At 41.3% G+C, this 21,046-nt stretch overlaps 1 protein-coding gene across 2 annotated transcripts in view; it reads right to left on the bottom strand.

The window, feature by feature from the left end:
• Ppp3ca (protein phosphatase 3 catalytic subunit alpha) overlaps window positions 1-21,046 on the bottom strand; it is a 278,454-nt gene that overhangs the window by 20,090 nt on the left and 237,318 nt on the right. For both annotated transcript variants that reach the window (XM_031375622.1, XM_031375623.1), the window contains exons 9-10: window positions 14,652-14,777; window positions 12,438-12,512 (exon numbers count right to left, since the gene is read on the bottom strand). In XM_031375622.1, the coding sequence (XP_031231482.1) occupies window positions 12,438-12,512; window positions 14,652-14,777 (201 nt within the window). The remainder of the gene's footprint in view (window positions 1-12,437; window positions 12,513-14,651; window positions 14,778-21,046) is intronic.

Genomic DNA, 21,046 nt, shown 5'->3' with positions numbered 1-21,046 from the left:
ATTACTTAGCATAGCACTCCTAGTTCCTACCATGAACTTATTACTTAGCATAGCACTCCTAGTTCCTATCCCATTATGAGTTGTCTCAATCCGTAACTTAGCGGGTAGGTAAGCAAAATAAATGTACGCACCTGAGACAGTTTTTTACTTGCCACATACAAATATAACATAGTAAACCTTCTTGATATGACTTTGCCTTGGTTGTGGTAATATGCCATGCTTCTATAGGTAAGGAAGATATATAAAATACTGCTTGTGTGAAAACTGTGCTAATTTTCACTGAAAAGACTATAATCTCCTATTCCAACTTGGAAGTCCCAGACTGAAAGGGATTATTTTATGAGCTAAGAAAATAGTAATATCAAAGTAAATTTCACTTTATGCATCTATTCTAATAATTATCACTTTTTTCTTGTTTCTTTTTTCATCTTTAAAGTTTTTTTTTTTTTTTTTTTTTTTTGTCTGGACATTTCTGGATTCAAGCCACCCTACACACCGTTTTCCTCAAAGGTGGGGAAGCCAATGTACAGATTAAAGCAATCTAAAGATTTCCTTATACAGTGTCCTTCCTGCTCTTCATGGCCTACCCTGCCCCCTCAGAACTCTTGAAGAAAGGCTTCTGTGCCAAGTGGCCTGCTGAGTAAATGCCACCACCTCCCACAGGGTGGATTTCAGCCTAGGGCAGTGCTGCAAACAGCATTACAGGGGCCTGGGGAGTGCCATATCTGCCATGTAGGAGATGTTGACCCTGGCGCTCAGGTCACAGTTAGAATGGCGGAGCTTCTGCTACTGCTACAAGCCCAGTTAAGCCAAACAGGGCTGCTTGGAATACACTTCTCTCTCCAGATCACTCACTCACTCACTCATCACATGTGCCTGCACTAAGAGCCTGACTTGTTTAGCACCAGAAGGGTGAATAAGGCACGGTCTCTCCTTGGGGACCCTGGGAAGCACCATCAGAGACCATGGCAAACAGCACAAGTGGCAAGAGTGGAAGCTGGGGCCCACAGAGGCCAATTGGCATGAGGGCATTGAACAGGGCTCTTTGCTTTCTGTGTCTGGATCTCAAAGAGGCACCTTGAGAACAGCCACAAGCAATAGATAACTTAGGCTGTGATAATCTACAAATGATAGAAACACTGTCTTCTTTCTCTTCCCCCAGAGGAGAGGTTGTTAAATGTTTTAGAGCACATTAATGCTGTTACAAAAATGGTAATACATAATAGTTCAAAGTAACAGTTGGAAGATATGGATGCATCTTAGGAGAGGGCACATAAGCAGGGGAATAGGTGAGGGACCTAGGGAACATTCTCCATAGTTTTCAAATGTGTGTGTGACAACTACTAACAAATGTTCAGAAAATGGCTGTGTCAAGAAGTCCAGCAAGAATGGAGTCTAGATACACTGGGGCATGGTCAGGTTGGGTGAGAAGAGGAGGAGGCAGGATGAGAAGCTAGACTGAGAAGGCTGAAGCAATGCAATAAATGCAGATAACAATGTTGGGCACTATCTCAGACAGAATAGAGGTAAATAAAAGCTACTTTGCCAGGAATCAAGGCAGCAAAAAATACTTATGATTGGATGGGTTGCCATCTGTATTAAACGTTAGCTGTGGAAACTAAGTGATGGACACACAGCTAGAAGCTATGCAGTTCTTTCAACTTTCCAATAAATACTGGAATATTTTTGTAATCAACGTGATGAAACTGTGGTTGGAAGAAATTTGGTTTTGAGAGGCAAGTGAGAGGACAGGTTTGGGAGCCATGGTGCCTATGCCCTGACCTTCTCTGTGTGACTCGGAGGCATGTGTTGGCTCAAGAAGGCAGAGAATAGTGGTTCTCTCTGGCATTACATTCTCTACCCTCCCAACACACACAAAGGAAGAGTGAACTGGGAAGATGTTGTCTTAAAAGTGCCATCAGTTGGATCCTAAGTAGGTGAAGCACAACTTTACAGTGTCAAGTAAGGAAGTCAACTATTTCTGTGGAAACTTTGTAGTCATGCCTTGTAAAAAGAAATATTTTCTTTTTAGCCCTTGAGAGAAAAGCCAGCCTTTAGACATTCATAGCTCAGTGTTATGAGCACATGCCGGACTTATATACGATCCAGGTTTGGTTCCCAGCACCATATTGGGCAGATCTTATCTCTATAGCTCCAGCTGCAGGGTAATCAATGACCTCCTCTGGCTTCTCTGGGTACCTGTGTGCACACATGCACAATTAAAAATAAAATAAGGTTAGCCCTAATTTAATTTTCTAATGGAAAAGCAATGCGAATCTCCACTACTTCATTCTACTGGCTTTAAATCTTTCCTATAATTTAGGTTTCCTTTCTTAAAGGATTTTGGAATAATTCAAATGTATGTATAATATGTACATTTTTGAAAAATGCATTGCAGAATGTTGTGTCAAACACAACAAACTTCTTTAAAGGACAGGGCGCTTTTTTTCTCCCTTGTATTTGTTGGTAAACTTTACATTTCTTTAAATCTTTAATTCATATTCAAAGATAACATATATACTTACTCCTCATCACTTTTCCTGGTTTGTTAAATTTAACAGATTTATCACTTTGGGAAACAATACCATCACCTGGCTCACTGTCAGACTACTAGTAGGCAGAAGTTAGAGATGTCTTCAGATTTTACTTTAGCCAAATAGTGCAATAACTGAATGTGAAATAGACTACTTGAGGTGTGAAACACAAGAAGTGGTGGCCTGTGACCAGGAGGTATAAGCCAAATAAACTATTTCCTCTCCAAGTTGCTTTCGGTTGTGGCACTTGCCAGAGTCAGAAAGCACAGTAGAACCTGTGCTAAGTACCGTGAGGAAGCACACCAGCTAGAACGTAATGGAATACCCCAGGGACTTAGTGTAGACAGAAAGTTAAGCGTCACATGCTAACATGCATGTCATATGTAAAGGGGAGGAGAGAAATGTAGCTTCCACACTGGACAGAGAATGATCTAGGCACAGTGGCGTGTGCTGAGGTCATTTGAAATGAGCCTATTTCAAAGTCTTCTGATGGTTCACAAAACACCAGACAAAGAGCTTTGTCACTAAAGGGAGCATGCAGTAAGGCTTTGCCTCCACACCCCCACACTCCCCAAAAGAAATAAAAAAAAAAAGAAAAACAGCAGGGGAAATGAGCACTGGGTTTGGGCTACCACCAGTGCCCAGTGACAATCCACAGAGTAGCTAAGGCAATCACTGAAAATGTCCAGGGAGGACTGTGCTTGAGCCAGTGTGTACTTACTGTGAACTTTCAGATGATGCATTCCTTTAAATGAAGTGACATCCAAGAGATAGGGCAACATAGTGGTATAGAGACGGTGCCCCAGAATAAAAGACCTGTCTCATACTCTTGTTTCACACTGACCACTTTTCCATTTTGGGTGACTTATGAAGCTCTATTGTGCCTCTTTTCATTATCTGTACAATAGTGTTCTACATGATCTACTGGCATCATGTCCTACAATACTCAACACAACCACGTGGAGATGGTTCTGTTAATCACCCTTTGAAGGAGACACTTAAGAAAGAAGTCGCTTGCTTAAAGCCTCCAGCCAGAAAGGTATAGCTAGGGTTCCTTATAGTTGCATGATGTTGATTTACTTCAGAAGGAGGTGGAAGAATTAAGTAGTCTTTACTTTTAATTTTACATAAAAGTCTATTTCTGCATTAAAGAAATACATGTTCATGGAGCCAACCTCCAGCAAGTATGCAAGCAGATACAAAGGTACCTGCTGAGTCACTTAACTCAGAGACTTGGCGAAGGGTAAGTGCTCAGATATGTGGAGTGTAAAGAAGAGAGAGCTTGCATTCTGTTCTTTCAACCATGATATCTTAGTACAACGAAAGACTGACTGTGTGACCCTGGTGACTGTCAAGCAGCTCTGTGATGGGGATGGATCTGTGTTTGATGCCATTCAGCCTCAAGGATGGAGTCCAGACAGCGGTGACCAACTAGAGGAGAATGCCAGTAGCCTGGTAAGCCTTCAGAACAAGGTGGACCATACCAACAGAAACACCGACCAAACACAGGCAAGAGTTCTGTTTCTAGAGAGTTCAGAAAACATGGGAGGTCGGTTTCTCATGAGCTAAAGATGAAGCAGCAGTAAGACAGAGTTTTCATAAGAGAACATGGATCATAGTTTGAACATTTTAACATAGAATATACAAAAATAGTTTGAAAATTATATTATTTTGGGTATTTATACAAATTTTTTATTGTTTGTTGTTGTTTATTGAGACATGGTTACTCTGCATAGCCCTGGCTATCCTGGGACTCACTCAGTAGACAAGGTTGGCCTCAGACTCACAGAGGTCCACCTGCCTCTGCCTCCTGAGTGCTGGAACTAAAGATGTGTGCCACCACACCAGCCATATTTATACATTTAAAGTTTAGCCATTCCATGTGTACTAGAGGTTAAATTCACTCTCTGAGCATATTTTATATACTCTGGAACCATGAGAACAGTTCCAACTGCTGCAGTTATTCATTGAGTTATAAAATACATAAGGACAAATATATAATGTGATATTAAAGTTGAGGTATTCCATATTTTATGTTATTTTTGTTTGTAATCACAGTTGTTTTTTTGTTCTAATAAAACCAACCTATTTGCTTCTTTTTCTTTTTGACATCATTACATAATTTTAACATTTCTTCTTTCCTTTTCCCTCCTTCAAATCCTTCCATTTAGCCCTCCATGCTGTCTAGTCTGCTGTCTAAAGCTACTGTCTTGAGAGTTCATTTTCTCCCATTCCGTTTGGAGTATTGTGTGCAAACACCTTCAAACAGCTGCATCCAGCCCATTCCTTCACGCTGCCTCTCCAGCTCCTATCAGGGTTCCTCTGTCTCCCTCACCTTGTTGCATTCTCTTGCTCGCCTTCTTCCAGAAGCATCGGTTTTAAGGACCAGCCCTCCTTTTCATATTTTTAATTCTTCCTCCCCTGGAAGCAATCCTGGAGACCTAGCTCCCTCACAATGCCCACACCATTAGGAGTCTGTCATCAGCCCAGATTTCCTGCTCCCTCACAATGCCCACACCATTAGGAGTCTGTCATCAGCCCAGATTTCTTGTTTGAAAGCCTTATCTTTTTTTCCAACTCTGTTGGGCACTTAAGAGTTAATTCTGCCATTTTTTACTCCTACATGCAGTGAAGAGAAATTCTCCTCCTCAAACTGACTGGTTATGCCTACGTGTCGTGCATGCTGTGCCTCGGTTTGAACCATCGCAATTAGCTTTCACTTCCACTGCTACTTGGGCTCATCTCTGAGAATTCAACAGAACCGGGAACAGTTTGAAAGGCTTAGACATTCCTTTGAATAGTTGCCTTTAAATTGTATTTTAACCTTTGTTTGGACTTAACCACTTCAACGGAGATAATTCACCATGTTCCTAAATTACACCCTCATCCAGCCTTTATTTGTGTTCATGCATGATTTCAGGCCTCAGAATTCTGCCCTCATTATGGTAACTTGTTTTCTGAGTATGCTTGAGTATAGCCAGAAGGACAACCACACAGCCACCCTGGAGGGCTTTGTGTGCCTCTATCAGTTTTATATTTCTACATAAAGACTTGAGACATTCTGGGGCCATATGCTTGGTGCCTACACACAAAAGCATGTGTTTGATTTCAGCATTGTAAATTAAATACTATAAACAATTAACAAGTATTTTATGCCCCCCCCTCTAAACTGTCAGTTATTACAGGGCATGGAAATTTCTTACCTATATTGCAAACCAAAAATGGATGGCTTGAAAATAAAATAATCAGGGACAAGAGAACAGGTCTGAGTGGGCAGGCCCTCAGCGTGAAGCAGAGGAGACATCAATAGGAAAAGTTTCAGGCTTAAATAATTTACCACTTTAGATTCTTAAAGTCATATATTACATCTAGACACTGCCAATACTTGCTGAAAATAATCCCTTGACTCTGGTGGTAAAGCCTGAGTACTTAGGGTCCCCACATTCATGTACATGAGAGTAGTGTATCAAATGCTCTCATGCGCAGGAGGTCAAACACCTGTCACGGAACATAAGTACAGTTCTGGTAAAAATCCCTACAGCCAAGGCCTTTTCAGGGCTTCCCTAGGCTCCACTAAGATGCCACACTAGGCTCTAAAGTCCCTGGCTTTACCCTTTACAAAGTTCCCTGTGTGACATTTTAAAGCGAGACGAGATAATCTCACTCTGGGGGATCTGTCATATTAGATATAAAGAATTACCTAGTAGTTCAAAGCCAGCACATTTCTTTGTACACAGTTGAAATGGCTGCACTGAAGCTTGGGGAAATCTGGTCAAGCTCCCATGGCTGACGACCCGCTTGTGGTCAGCACAGGATAGGAAAACATGTGGATAAGAACAGAGCGGGGAGGCTCTATGTGTGGCTTTCTCTCTAGCTGAAAGCAGAGACAGAAATCCTAATTTAATATTGTCTTTCCAGGGCAGCGTGGAACTATGCTTGGCTTCAAATGCATTCCTTTTATTATTCTCTTCGTGCTTTCTTATGCTGCAGGATTCCAGTGTCACCTCCACATTTTCTTGTTAGCTAGGCTTATCAAATATCACAGTCTCAAACATAATTAGTATTTAAGGGAAAAAAGAGTGATCTCAGAGTCTACGACTTCAAGGCCTAAAAGCAAATCCCAAATGAACGACTGTGCTGCTCTCACAAATCTGTCACTAGCTTTCTGGTGGTCTCTGCCATTCCAGCTTTCTTCCTTGTGCTAATGAACAAAACAGAAGCCTCGGTGCTGAAAATTCTTCATTTCTGGGAGCTTTGCCCCTCTCCAAGATCATTTACGACTCCTTGTTTAAAGTGAGCCTTCTCCATAAAGGTGAAATAACTACTAACCCAGAGTCATAGACTGGAGCGTCTTCTCTAACATATTCGGGTGAAAAACAGGCCTTAACTGAAAGCAGGCTCTCGCTTTATCATCCAAAATCAGAAATGGAAAGGACACAGGGGGCATACTGCATAGAAGTTAGGGTCTCGGAAGACACTTCTTGGCAGTAAACTTTTTTTCGAAGCTTTTCAAGACAACAGCAGGCAGTTTGTGTTTTGCTCTCAACACTGAAAACAGAACAAGACAAGACGAAACAAAACAGACCAATGCAATGGGCATGGTGGCCCTTTTTAGGCGGGCTAGTTGTGAGGCAAAGGCCAGGGAGAGACTCATGGTGTGACCAGAGAGCTTTCTGTAGTGGCAACACACCTAAACTTTTCACACAGTGAAATGCTTTATAACTTCTTAGAGATGCTGGTAAATGGAAACTGTCTCTTGTACTGCTCTTCTGTGGGCTAGGAACAGGACTCAACAGGTGGCCCAAGCTGGCCTTGAACTCACACTCCTGCTTCAGCTTCTCAAGTGCTGCACTAATGTTTGTGGCCAAAGGGCTGTGCAAAATCCAGCTTTAACAAACATTCTATATCATATTTAACAACAACAAATATATATCTATAAATACATTTTTTCTGCATTATCCCTCTTCTTCTTTTTCTGCTTCTCCCCCTTCTCTTTCTAGCTTTCTCATTCTTTCTAATCATGGTGATTCCAAGGAAGAGACTTAACAATGGTAATCTTAGGTCTTGGACAGAGAAGAGACAATGCATCAAGTAGTCTGTATTTAAGCTCTTGCTTCACTAGCTATGTAGTTTTAGGCTTTACACTGACAGACTTTTCTTTGCTTCCTGTGTAAAAACAGGGACAATAATAGTATATCCATCAAAAGGTCATCTTTAAGGCTAAAGATAACAACAACAGCACAACACACTGTCTTAGCCTTAAAACACATCATACTTAATCATTCTCTTACTGTCCAAAGTGATAAAATTAATGAAAGTGTTTATTCAGTAGCAGCAATTTAGAATGATGGGTGACACTTTGAATGTCAGCTACTGTCACTCAGCATCGTCATCACTAAATACTAAAGGGGATGTGACAGACCTGGAAGGCAATGCAGGGAATCCCTCCTTGCTGAAGGCCTCACAGACACTTAGAAGTCAAGTTGATACGACAGGAACATGAGCTGCAAGCTCTTAATATTACCTCTGACTTTTTAGATGCCACTGGATATGCGGCAGAATACTGAGAAGGGCTAGATAAATCACTCATCAAGAAACAACCCCCACCTAAAATAAGCAGCAGTTGAAGGAAGAGCTTTAATTGAGCCCTTTGATGTCTATAGCAAACAGACAAGAGGCCTAGCAGGAGCCCAGAGCCACCCCTCAATGATAGACAGGTTCCAAACTGGCAAAGATGGGGTGGAGGAAGGGGTGGGGGACAAACCTGCAAACTTCCCTACAGCTGGGGACGCTGCAAATAAAAGAAACTCAAATATATGCTACTATATCCCAAAGAGACCGCAGTGAGGCAGGGTGTCCTCTTAGCTGCTTTTTGAGCATTGCAGGTACCAATGTGTTTGAGAGTTGTGATAAAATAAATTGCTAGGATTCACCTCGTTTGGCCAGTCCAAAACAGACAGTACACAGAACGGAACATACTTGCCATTAAACATTCATCTCTCTGTATTTACTTCATGGGGACAGTTCTGAGAACTGAGCTAAATTTCAGGCATACTCATAACATGAAAATGAGAAGGTAGCATTCAGTTTCATTTATTTCAGACTTGGGATCCAAAGATGCTAAATTTTCAAATAGGAGAGACCCTGAAACTGCCATTCACCTTGATAAGAGCTGCCCATCTTGCACTGGTGCTAGAAGATGTTGGATGTTCTTTATCCATTTAATGTTTGGATTTCCATATTAAGTTCTGTTCCCGCCTTCTACATGGAGACACCATAAAGGAGAAGGCAAGCAATTCTCAGGAAGGAAGCAGCTTCAATCAATGGAAGTCAATTATGAGCTGCAGAGAGCACCTTCCCTTGTGGAATTTAATTTTCCTTATTTAGCTCCCCTCAACTCTTCCTTTAATAGAGATATATGTGTGTTGTACATGTACTTGTTAGTGTGTGTGTGGCTGTGTACACACATGTGCACATGTGTGCCACTGAAGGTGAAAGCCAGAGATAAATGTCAGGTGTCTTCCTTGATCTCTTCACCTTTATTTTGAGGGTTAGCGCCTCTCTGAAGCTCATACATAGATCAGTCTATGTTGGGTGGTCAAGTGTTTCAGTGACTTGCCTAGGGCCCAGGGCTAGAACCGTAAATGTGTGTCACTGCCCCTGTCTTTTAAGTGGGTGTCCGGGATCAGAATTTAGGTCTGCATGCTCACACATTAGCTTAGTTAACTTTCCCAGCCCAGAGGAAACTTGAACACCGTTCTGTAAGGGAAACGGGGGCCTACGATGCTACCATTTGCTGTGGCTCATCAGCCAGGGAGAATCTGTCTTTCTTGCTGTTCCCAACCCTTCTTTCTCCCCGCATCGTCACATCCACAGAAGACTGAAATCTCTGAAGTCTCAGGGAAATAAATGGACAATGTTGTATAAGGATAAAAAAGGAGTAGGAAAAAAAAATCAAGAATTACTTGCTAAGCAGGGTATGTTGTGTCCAAGACACCAAAAACAAATGGCATCTACTTTCTTCAGGTAGCTAGCACGGCTTTTCATCCCTTCTGCTCATCTCCACACTTGTAGCAATTACATGGAGGAATCAAGTACGTGGACTATAAACCAAACGTTTTAAAAAGTATTAGTGCTGCTTGAAAAAGTGAAAGCCCGGGTCATGTAAGTTATGTGCATCTAGCAGAAGTGACTTAAATTAACAAATAACGCTGTTCAAAAAGGAAAAGGTATCAGTTGATATGAAGGTTGACAGTGGTAGAGCAGCAAAGGAATGTAGAGTTAGGTATCAATTCCACCTGGAGAGACTGAGCTTGGATCCCCCGAGATCAACTCTCTGCACATGAGTTGGGCAATACTGCTTTGGTCTGAAGGACGCACCCTAAATTTCAGAGTGGTGGGATGTGCTTAGAAAGACAATAAATCTTCCAAGAATGACTAGAATTAGTTATTTTAAAGCAGAGTGTCTCACAAAGTCTCTCTGCATGGAAACGACTGGGAAAGAGTGGATAACCAATGAGCAGCAGTGAGGCTATGAAGCCCTGCCGGGACAGCCTGAGAATCATAGCCACCTGTGACACCTTACAGGGCTGATACCAACAAGACGCTCAACAAATCATTTGCTACTGGAATCCATTAGGAGGCAATGGCGACCATGTGTTCTTAGTCTACACAAAGTACACTTTATAAATGTTGGCGATGAACTTGGCTAACATGTTGATTTGTTTACTGGGAAGTTTACCATATTAATGCTAATTAATATTAATTTTGACAATATCTGCATTCAGAAGACAATATCCTAAATTATGGATATGTTATGATAATTACTGAAGGAACGTGGGTAAGCCTTCAAATCAATGCTTTTCTGACTTCCCCACATCCCTCCCCGAGCCTTCTCTCCTGAAGCATCCAGACCAATGCCTTCATTCCCAAAGGCAAGTCAGAGAATCTGGGATGCCTCTCCCACAAAGCAAGCCCTAGAAAGTTCTCCATTCCTTTGAAGGTACCCAGCAAGCATGCTGAAGGGCTAATGTGCATCTGGACAGACAGGCTCTCTGAATCCTTCCTTAGCTGATTACTTTCCATAATACCCTTTTGTCCTGCCAAACTGTTGAAAATCTGTCCATTATTTATCCAATGAGACCAAAAAAAAAAAAAAAAAAATTTAGATACTTGGTCTTAGCTTTCTTGGTGGTTTTCTCTGATGGCTCCTGTGCCACCTAATATTCTGTATCAAATTTCTAGACTTTTCTTTTGTGTGCCTTCTTTTTGTTATGTGTATCAGCCAGAAGTTTTAGGATGGGTGGAAAGGCTGCCTTTACAATGAAAAATTAAGAGGTAGGGCAAAGAAACCTTGGAATAATTTTTTTTATTGCTATTTAAGATTTAAAATCTTTGGTTAGTATTCTTTAGTTAAAAAGTCCCAGCCATTTATGAAAATGTTATCTTTTAAGAAGGAACATTACCCATGGAAAAGTTAACCACAATACCTGAAGCTATAATGTGGGATGCATCTAGACTTTAGACACCCACGAACTGTGAAGTTAGCCACATTTGCTTAGTTAACATCTAAAACTACTTTAAAATTCTTAATAATTATTTTTTCTTTCTACATCCTCTTTCCTCTCCATCCTACTCCTTTGCAATGCGGTATCTGAAAACAGTTTATGAGGAGAGGGAAACGAGATGAGAGAAGCTACAGAAAAGAGAAATACTAATGCTAGCAGTAAATTATGTGCTTAATGGATATGTATGTACATGTATATATGTGTATATATGTGTATGCATATATATCTCAATTCTAAATTCTCTACATTTGTTAATGATATCAATTGTATATCCATTATATATGTACATATTCTATACTATCTACACAAGTCCATGGGCAATAGACACTTTGTGCTTTTAGCTGTTATTAGAGTTAATGCAGCAAAATACAAAATCATGCCGTGCAAACACTAACTTTTAGAAATGGCTACCATCTCCTGCTTTACTAAAAAGCTGTTCAATGGCTCTTCATTTAAATTAATCAAAGTATCTACTTTTATCTTTGTCTTTCTTCTTTATTCACTATGTCTTTATGTCTTATTCCACTGACACTGTCTCCTTCCACACCAGTTCCTCTCTGAAGGAAGGCTCAGCTTTCTCCAAGGCACTGAGGAATCCCAAGTACCCTGCAGCGTGCAGGACATACAAATGTATATGAAGAAAGGCTACTCTAGTGTGTTCCGACTCTCGCCACATCTTCGTCCCTTCCATGTGTTTCAGATGCTTCACGGGGACTCAAAGTCATCTTCCCTTTCACTTTCAACCTCACAGACTTCTCTGTCTTTGGAGAAAACCTAGTGTTTGAAGGTAACGGAATTATCCTAGAGAATCTTCGTTAAAGACTCTCATGAGTTCATCTTTATATATTAATACAGAGAAAGTATCAACAGTTAAGGTTATCAACAGTGCTTAAAAAATGGAAATTGTAAAGACACGGGGGAAATGACAGATTAAAGCAGAAGGGGCTGTTTAGAGATAGCAGACCTAAGTGCACACTTACCCACATGAAAATGCCTTCCTTTACCACACACATCAAGATAAATGATAGGAGTGCTAGAAAATACAGGGTTGCTTTTTTTTTTTTTTTAAGGAGGTGAAAGTATATCAAATAGCAATGTGGGTAACTGAAAGACGGTTATTAACATGGTTTACATTTCAACAGCAGCTTCAAAGTAATAGGGCAAGCCTCTCAGGGTTTTATTTCTGACATTTTCTTACCTCAGACAAAATGCTTCCATATTTCACCATTATGATTTAAACATAATGGGAAACCTTAAAAATTTATGACTGGGGTTCACACTGAGATCCTAAGTAATCACGGGGCAGATGGTATGAGCACAATGCTTAAGCTCTTACCGTCAAATCCATCTTCTTCTGACCCCAGTTCATCATCTGAGCAGATGTTGAGGACGTTCACCAGCATCTCAGTCACTGCAGCCAGACATGGAAGGAAGGAAAGACAAGCCCCAGGGTTAGCTCTAACACACTGCTCTGTCCACGCTCATCAGATAAAGTCACTTTTATGCTTCTACCCCTGTCCACAGCATCTGAGTCTACATCTGCCTGGATGCATCATAAGAGATAACATGCGGTCTGATCCCATGTTGGCTTTTAAAAAATAAAATTATGATGTCATCCTTATGAGCTCCTCTACTAATACTTATTAAATATAGGACAACAGAAAGTGTATGTGTGGGGGGGGCATGGGGGGGGACCAACAAATGCTGGATGAGAATACCCTGGAGGGAGAAAAGAACTGTCTTGGAATTTTGTGTTTATTTCCACAGTGATGCTGCCTGGCATAGATTAGATTACAGACCTCTGTTCAGCAGAGACTGAGCGAATGCCAGATCCCTTTTAGTTAATTTGTCTAATCCTCTATAGACTCCAGCTCCGTGACAGGTGAGTAGCTGTGTATTTAATAAAAACTGCTGATAGATGAGCTAATGCATTTGAAGTAGATTTGGGAATATTGATTTTTTTTTTTAGAAATAAATATGTTGACAGAAATATCATTAAATTTGATTTCCCAAAAAAAGGCTTTAAGATACTTTGAGATGAACCAGAATTTAGTAAAGTAAATAGAGGGTAGGTAATAGGTTTATGTAACAGCCTTCCTTCCTAGCAATGTGCAGATTATCACATTTAATGTTTTTTGAAATTTAGTTCGGGTTTATCATGCAGGTGGCGATATGCCCACACATCTTCTGCAGCTGTTTTTATGGCTACACAGCATTTTAAGAAATGTGGTGGCGCACGCCTTTAATCCCAGCACTTGGGAGGCAGAGGCAGACGGATTTCTGAGTTCCAGGCCAGCCTGGTCTACAGAGTGAGCTCCAGTACAGCCAAGGCTACACAGAGAAACCCTGTCTCCAAAAACCAAAAAAGAAAAAAAGAAAAAAGAAATGTTCTTTTCTTTAGGAACCAAAGACACATGGAGAGAAATGTTGGAGGTGCCGACACTAGAGTTTAATTATCAAAGCCAAATTATGTTTTACAATATATCATTGATCTCTTTTATAAAATAGGGTCAAAATTTGAATAATTAACAGAAACTGCCCAACTAAAGGGTGTCCATCATGCCCGCTGGTTGTCAGACCCCGACCGCTTCAGCATCCACAGCAGGCACCAGCTAAGCCAGTTTGCATGCTGGGACGGACCAGTGTAGGAACCTGGAGCACAGAGGCCCATGGGTTGGGACGCTGTAACAGGGCACCTGTGACAGAAGGGAAAGCTTGTTGTTGTTATGACAACTCAGCACTTGCCTTGTGCAATCATTATCAGATATTTAAATTAAAAAAAAATCCTCCGTAAGTCTTGTAGACGCTCAAAAGCCACATAGCTTTTCTCTAAAACTCTGCATAGACCTGACTTTCTTAAGTACGTGGACACTGATCTTCACACAGGGCCACTCAAGGGAGAGAGATTCCATGAGGAATGAGCCAGTCTGTCAGTCAGGCCTCCTGGCTCAGGAGCTCCTGGCTTTTGCATATTTATCTATATCACTCAATAGATTTTTTTTTCCCTGTAGTTCAGATTAAGAAAAAAAACCAAGACAGTGGGGGGAAGAAAGAGGGGATGGGAGGAAGAGAGTAGTGGGGGAAGGGATGGAAATGCCCAATTCTGAAAACTGCTCTACTTTTAATAACTATGGTCTGCTGCTTTATATCCTTCAGCATGTTGTGGCACCAAGCGCTGCCTACAATCATGATTACTCATGAGAGAAACACAAGGAAAACATGACTATCCTAATTTGTGATAATAAAACATGGCTTTGGGACTATAGGACCAAAGAGTAAGAAGGAAAGACCTGAGCCCCATAACACTTTATTTCTACTGTTTTAGAGAGGGTCATTGGTCAATCGGGACTATTGACCCGCTCGATATTCCTTGCTTGCTCTGAATCCACTCAGTGCATCACGTCAGCAGACTCAGGGTGTGCTGTCCCATCCTTCCTCTCACAGTACAGACTGAATGTTACCAGGTAGATGGCTCCACTTCTGTCCGAATATTCCTGATAACAGAACAGCTCTCTGTCTTCTCAAGACAGCTCAGGACTTTACAGCATACCTTTCTCCCCAACAAATGGCAGCGACCAGGTGAAAACATCCATGAAATTTGGGAGCCAGTACGGATGGGGGGAGCAGTTGAACTGCCTGATGTTCATCACATTGTTCTCGTACTTCAACACTGCAGCTAAAGCAAAAACAGCACAAGAGGAAGTCCATCAGCATGCAGCTCCATATTTATACATGGTCAAGAAGGGCAGCAGTCAGCATGCATCTGTTTTTACACATGTGTAGTGAATCAGGCAAATTCAACTACTTGAATTAAATTCGAAACCATGAATACAAATAACCTCATCAACCCCGATTTCCTGATTTCTAGACCTACGCCTTACTCCTCAGAGGACGCTACAGCCTGTGCAATGAGTGAGTGGTAATTTGAAATGATATTATCATTTGGAAAATATTTTTTGTGATGTAGTTAAGCAATTATCAGGAATCAGATCAAGAGCCTGCTGTGCCCAGGAGCATTCTAGTCTTCCTTACTCTCTGACGGTAAGAAAAAGGTGGCAAGGCTAAGTTGGTCTGACATAATTTAGTAAGCTCTACAGTACTAGATTCTCTCTCTCTCTCTCTCTCTCTATCTCTATCTCTCTCTCTCTTTCTCTCTCTTTCTCTCTCTCTCTCTTTCAACAAAATCAAACTCTCCTCCCCCAGTAGCAATCACAACTGTTACATTAATCAGCATAAATTACATACTATTTAAATTAAATACAGGAAGATATTTGGATTCAATGTCATATAAAATAACACAGTGTTCATCCCAGCATCCACTTCTAAACAGGAAGTAGCAGCTAAGGCCTCCAGAGGCAAAGCTGCCTGCTTCTCTCTGCCCTGCGTGGTATCTGTGGGCTAGACAGACTCTCACAGGACTCTGCGAGTAATTTCACGGACAGCTGAGTCGTATGTCTCAGCAAAGACTCCTAGCTTACTGACGGACAACATTATCTCATGGGACAGACTCAGGTTGAACTTACACCTGCTTTTTCTACTCACTGATCTGAAAGACATCGAACAAAGATACTTCCCCCTAAATGGAAGCCCTGCAATGAGGGGATGCTGTCTCATTTCCAACCTGCCTGATTTTATGCAAGACTTCATTCTTAGTATCCATCCCTGGCATGACGAGTATTGTATTGGTGGTGTGTAATGAGTAGATCCTGAGTGATGTAGAACGGGCTGTTTACACTGACTAGTTGAATACACAGAGAGCTGTTTTATTACATTGTACTTTCAGGCTGACTTTTATATGGGGAATATGTTATAGCGGGTGATGACAGATAAGAGAACAAAAAGCCTTTAGTATCTATTACATGCTTTGATAGGCTTTGAGCTGTCACAGCAATACAGAGCTTCTTGTGTATATGTCTTTGACACATAATATATATTTGAAAACCTAACAATGTTTTCAAAACTGATCCTTCACCTGGAACGTTTTCTGTCTCTGAATTCCAAGCCCTCCCCATAGTGCACTGAAATCCAAATGCTACCAACCCTGTGAAGCCCCTTCTGGTTCCCGTTGATAGATCGTCTTCCTTCCCTGAATTCTAAAAGCCTTTGGCTTGGACACGGATGCCACACTTGTTAGGGAACTTTGATCAGGGTTATTCCACATATATGTACTGCCTTAACCCCTCCCCCTGTTTTAAAGGACAGAGACCCTAAAACAGGCTGTAGGGCGTCTAAGACTCCTGCCCCTAGTTTCCTCCGACTCGATCAGAGAGGCAACGTAGATTCTGCGACTCCTTTTATAATATTCTTTCGAGCAAATGTCCCCTCATCCTCTTGGTCTCCTTCACATAAGACACGTGTTGCTTTCACCCTGTGTATTCTGGATGTGGAGGCCAGCCAGGTGACCACTGTCTCTGAAATTCTCTCTCAGGCTGGCCATTAATCACTTAGGCTTGATCAGTGCCCGAGTCCAGGAAAGACACATCTTTTTATGTTGTGATTTGCCTACTGTAGGTATTAAGCTGCATTCTAAATATACTAATGCTTTTAGCAACTGGCAGTTACCTCCTATTTGTGTATAGGGAGGCCTTTACCTTGAATTCTGGTTGACTAATACGGCCCCAGAAAAGAGAATCAGGCACTTTGGGAACACAGATGGTCTAGTCTGCTCAGCTAGCAAGGCAGTAAAAACTCTTTTTTTCTGGTAGAATTCTGAATCCCGTATATATTTCTGGAAATTGTGTTTGGCATTGTTCTATTATTTATGCAACATGCCATTTAGCAAACAGAACATTAAAACATAAAAACTCCTGACAAATTACCATATCAGTGTTCCTGATATCCAGGACAAAGTACTGATAATGTCTGACATTAGTTCTCTGAGCTAAAGATTCACGCTAACAAATTTTTAGAATTTGTTACCATTGCATTTGTTTTTATGTCTTCAAAAAAATCATCTTTTAAGGCTCAAACCTGTCTTTCCAGAGTAATTGCCCCTCCATTCCCTCCCTTCCCAACTTCTTATTAGCTTCAGGTTGATGGTGTCGCAGGAGAAAAAGAAGGAAGGGTGGCTAGCCCTTGTTACATAGACCTAGATTCCGCCAGGCCTGCATGCAAAGGTCTGATACGAAGGAAAAGTGTGCCCACATTGAAAATGCGCCAACTTCCCTTTCTTGCCATCAGTACATAAACAACTAAGTACAGCACCCTCTCACAGATCACTACTGTTGTATATGGTGTTCTGAATGATGGGATATAATGTGTGTAAGGTAAGTATGCATTATGCCATTATATGCAAGGTCCCTGAGCATCTGTGAACTTTGGTATTCCCAGAAGGTCTTAGGGTCTATTCCTATTGTTTCCCAGGCATAACTATATGGTGATTAACACATCCCTAGATGGAGAACAGAGAGAAGATTTCTATACTATTCCACTTGATCCCCAAAAGGAATCAGAGAAGCAGTGTGTGTGTGTGTGTGTGTGTGTGTGTGTGTGTGTGTGTGTATGTGTCCGTAGCTGCAGACAGAGCAACTGCAGCAGGAAAATGGAGAAACTTGCTCAGATCATGCAACCCCAAACTGACACATCTCACCCCCTTTCTTCCTTGACAGGAAACCCACTCCTTTTCCACTGTTCCCTGCTGTCCTTCATAAATTATACATGCACGGATGCTAGTCCTAACAGCGATACTAATTTAACTTTGGATGTGGTATTCATATTTAAAGATGGTTCAACTTTTGCCAAAGTACATGCTGCAGTGAAATGGGAATGCAAACTCACAGTTGGAGGATGCCCTGGTGAGTGACTTGGAGAGAAGTTGTGTTCTGCATAGCAGCATGATAAAACGGAGTTGTTTCAACATGGGCTCACTGCAGCTGACTCCAGTATCTCCTGAAGAAGCTAACACCGCTTCTTTTGTTTATTTACCATGGAATGATGCATTTCTACGGTTGCTCCACTTAGCCTCTAAGCACAGCAGAGCACTTGGTTTGGACCTTTACACACATAATCACAATGTTTTACTAAAGGGTTCTCGTGATTTGAGAATAGGCATAGGGGTGAAGTGAGTTACTCAACTACACTTTCAAAACAGTAAATGTCAACTTTGGCCCAAATCGAATCATCTAGCTGGTATATATACACACTTACCATAACAACACAAAGCATTGCATGTCTATCCAAGTTTGGACAGACTCCTTTTCTTTCTACATTACTTTCTATATAGACAAGTAGAATTCCGGAAGGTCACGTGCCTAGCCAGTTAGTAGTATATTCTATAAATAATTACTTAGGATGCTCAGGGCCACTTAAAGCCCCCTGATTAGGGCTCAGTTTCCTTACCTGAACATGTGGGTTTATTTAGATTGGTAGTTCTCAACCTTCCTAATGCTAATATATAGTTCCTCATGCTGTAATGACCCCCAACATAAAATTATTTTGTTGCTACTTTATAACTATACTTGTGCTACTGTTATGAATCATAATGTAAATATCTGATGTGCAGGATACCTGATATGTGACCCCTCTGGAGGTCATGACCCACAGATTGAGAACTGCTGATCTAGCATAAAAAAATAAATTACATTCATGAAATTCACAGTTAACATTTCATCTTCCACTTCCTACACCTTCTTCCTTCCTTGACACCTGCCCCTGACTGCCACCATGATTACAAAATACAACTGAAGCCCTTACAGTACAGGCTCCTCTGATGTGTTTGAGACACAAGCACCCCCACCCAGTACAGTGAACATAATATAGATGATGATATTTCCACAAAAATTAGAGAACACCTGCTATGACTTTGAGAAGAAACAAAGAAACAACAACAAAAATATGTCCTGTCTACCATCCAGAACCTTCCCTATTGTACCAGCATCTTCCTAATCTCTCCCATCTCTTACATTGTGTCCAAGAGGGATGCAGAGACACTGTGACACATTTGTGGGCCTTAAATTATTAGCCAGGACTTACAGCACACTAGGCGGCACAGAACAAATGGCTCTCTCTTGTAGCTGCTGGTGTGAAATCTGCCAGAAGAGACTGAGGCAATGGAAAGCACCCGAATCGTACACACGTGGAAGCTGTCCTGCTCACTCCTCTTGCGATGTCAGCATAATTCATTTTAGAATTCCAGTTACTTGGTTCAATCCTTTTTATTATGCCTGCAGAACTCCATCTTCAAATGCATGTTTCTGTACATTTAAAAGCAACAACCAAGGGCCCTGTCCTGCTTGTGGAATGGATACTGGATCTTATTTACTTATTTCAATGCTGTCAAACAAAGCAAAGACTCTACTATGGAGCTTTATCTGAAATCCTCTAGTCCTTGCAGTAGCATCACTGGCTCCTAATCTTCAGTGAAGCCCAAGGAATTCAGCATATACACCGTGCTATTGCAGTATCTCACCATGCACCGAATCCCTGGACTATAGTCAGAGCTTTAGAACCAAGGGGTTTATGCATACACACATGCTGCACACACACACAAATTTCAGTTCATGAAATAATAAAAGTTATCAACACCTTTCCCCATCAATATTAAGAACCAGAGACGCTGGTAAGGAAGCAAGAACAAGTGGCAAGAGCATCAAAGAGGATCTCTGAACAACAAAGAAACCCAAGGGAAACTCCGAACAACTTGAATTTTATTCTTTTTCTCACCCTTGTTAACATCTTTCATTTCCTTATCCATAATCAATCTTAAACAGATGGAGAAGAGGGAAAGAAAAGCAATGTGAAAGATACAAATGGTGGCCTGCTTGAAGTACAATCAACATAATCTTTCCAGAAACAGAAAAAAAAATGCATAATAGATCCGGGATTTGATTTCCTTCCAATTGTTCACCCACGGATGCTCTAGCGGAAAAACTAGCATCACCATATTCTTTTGCAAAGGTTCCTTTGCAAAGTCTCACCTTCACAGAAGGAGGCAAAAAGACTGGAAGGGAAAGTCTTGAGCTAAGCCCCTGTGTTTGGAATACTTTCTAGGAGCGGTCTATGAGCTGTGCAGGGCTGTGTCTGCGACTAGAAGCCGTCTATGAGCTGTGCAGGGCTGTGTCTGCGACTAGGAGTCGTCCATGAGCTGTGCAGGACTATGTCTGGGACTAGGAGCGGTCTATGAGCTGTGCAGGGCTGTGTCTGCAACTAGAAGTTGTCTATGAGCTTGCAGGATACCACAGGCAGTGGCTTTCTGACGTTGGCAAAAATATCATGTATCTTCTAATGACTACTTTTGGGCCATAGGATTTCCATTTATTATGTAAACAGATGCATGTATATTCTAGCTACGCACACTTCTCCCTTGCATTCTAAACCAAGCTCTAGCTTTAGTTTCTGGTCTCCCTTCTATGTCCTGTTTGATGTTTTTTTTTTTCATTTAAAATTGTTAGACCATCAATGGCTTAGGCAAAGAGTAACTAACCAAGCCACGGTAGGTACTATATGTGGTGACAGAAGGCCTCTGCAGGTCACTCTCCCCCTCATACACTTAGATGCAAAGTGCAAGCTCAAGTCATTGTCGAGTTAGACTTCAAGCCTTCAGATTCCAGGTAATTTAACCACAGTGATATTCTTTAGTTTGAGATATCAGGGGTTTACTATGTGAGCTAGTGCCCAGTACAGCGTTGTTCATAGGCAAATGATTAGTCTGTTCCACGTAATGGGTAAGACAGAGATTCTTTACTATTATTGCACATAAATAATATGTGCTACTTAAAATGCAATCACAATTTTGTGAACTGTAAGCTTTGCTACATATTTCAAGGATATAGCACATTTTCAGAAACGTATACACAGCTCAAGGCTTGCTGTAATGAAGCAAACTGATCGTCAACTTACTGAGCTATTTGCTCTTCTTACTTGTGTGTGGTTAGAGATCCAATAGCAGGGGTACATAGGCATCTCACAATATGTCTGTATCTATGTATGCTTTACTCTCTTTAAACA

The sequence above is a fragment of the Mastomys coucha genome, unplaced genomic scaffold (assembly GCF_008632895.1).
Source record: "Mastomys coucha isolate ucsf_1 unplaced genomic scaffold, UCSF_Mcou_1 pScaffold16, whole genome shotgun sequence".
NCBI classification, from domain to species: domain Eukaryota; kingdom Metazoa; phylum Chordata; class Mammalia; order Rodentia; family Muridae; genus Mastomys; species Mastomys coucha.
Note: the sequence above shows the minus strand (reverse complement) of the source record. Positions and strands in the feature narration are given on the sequence as shown.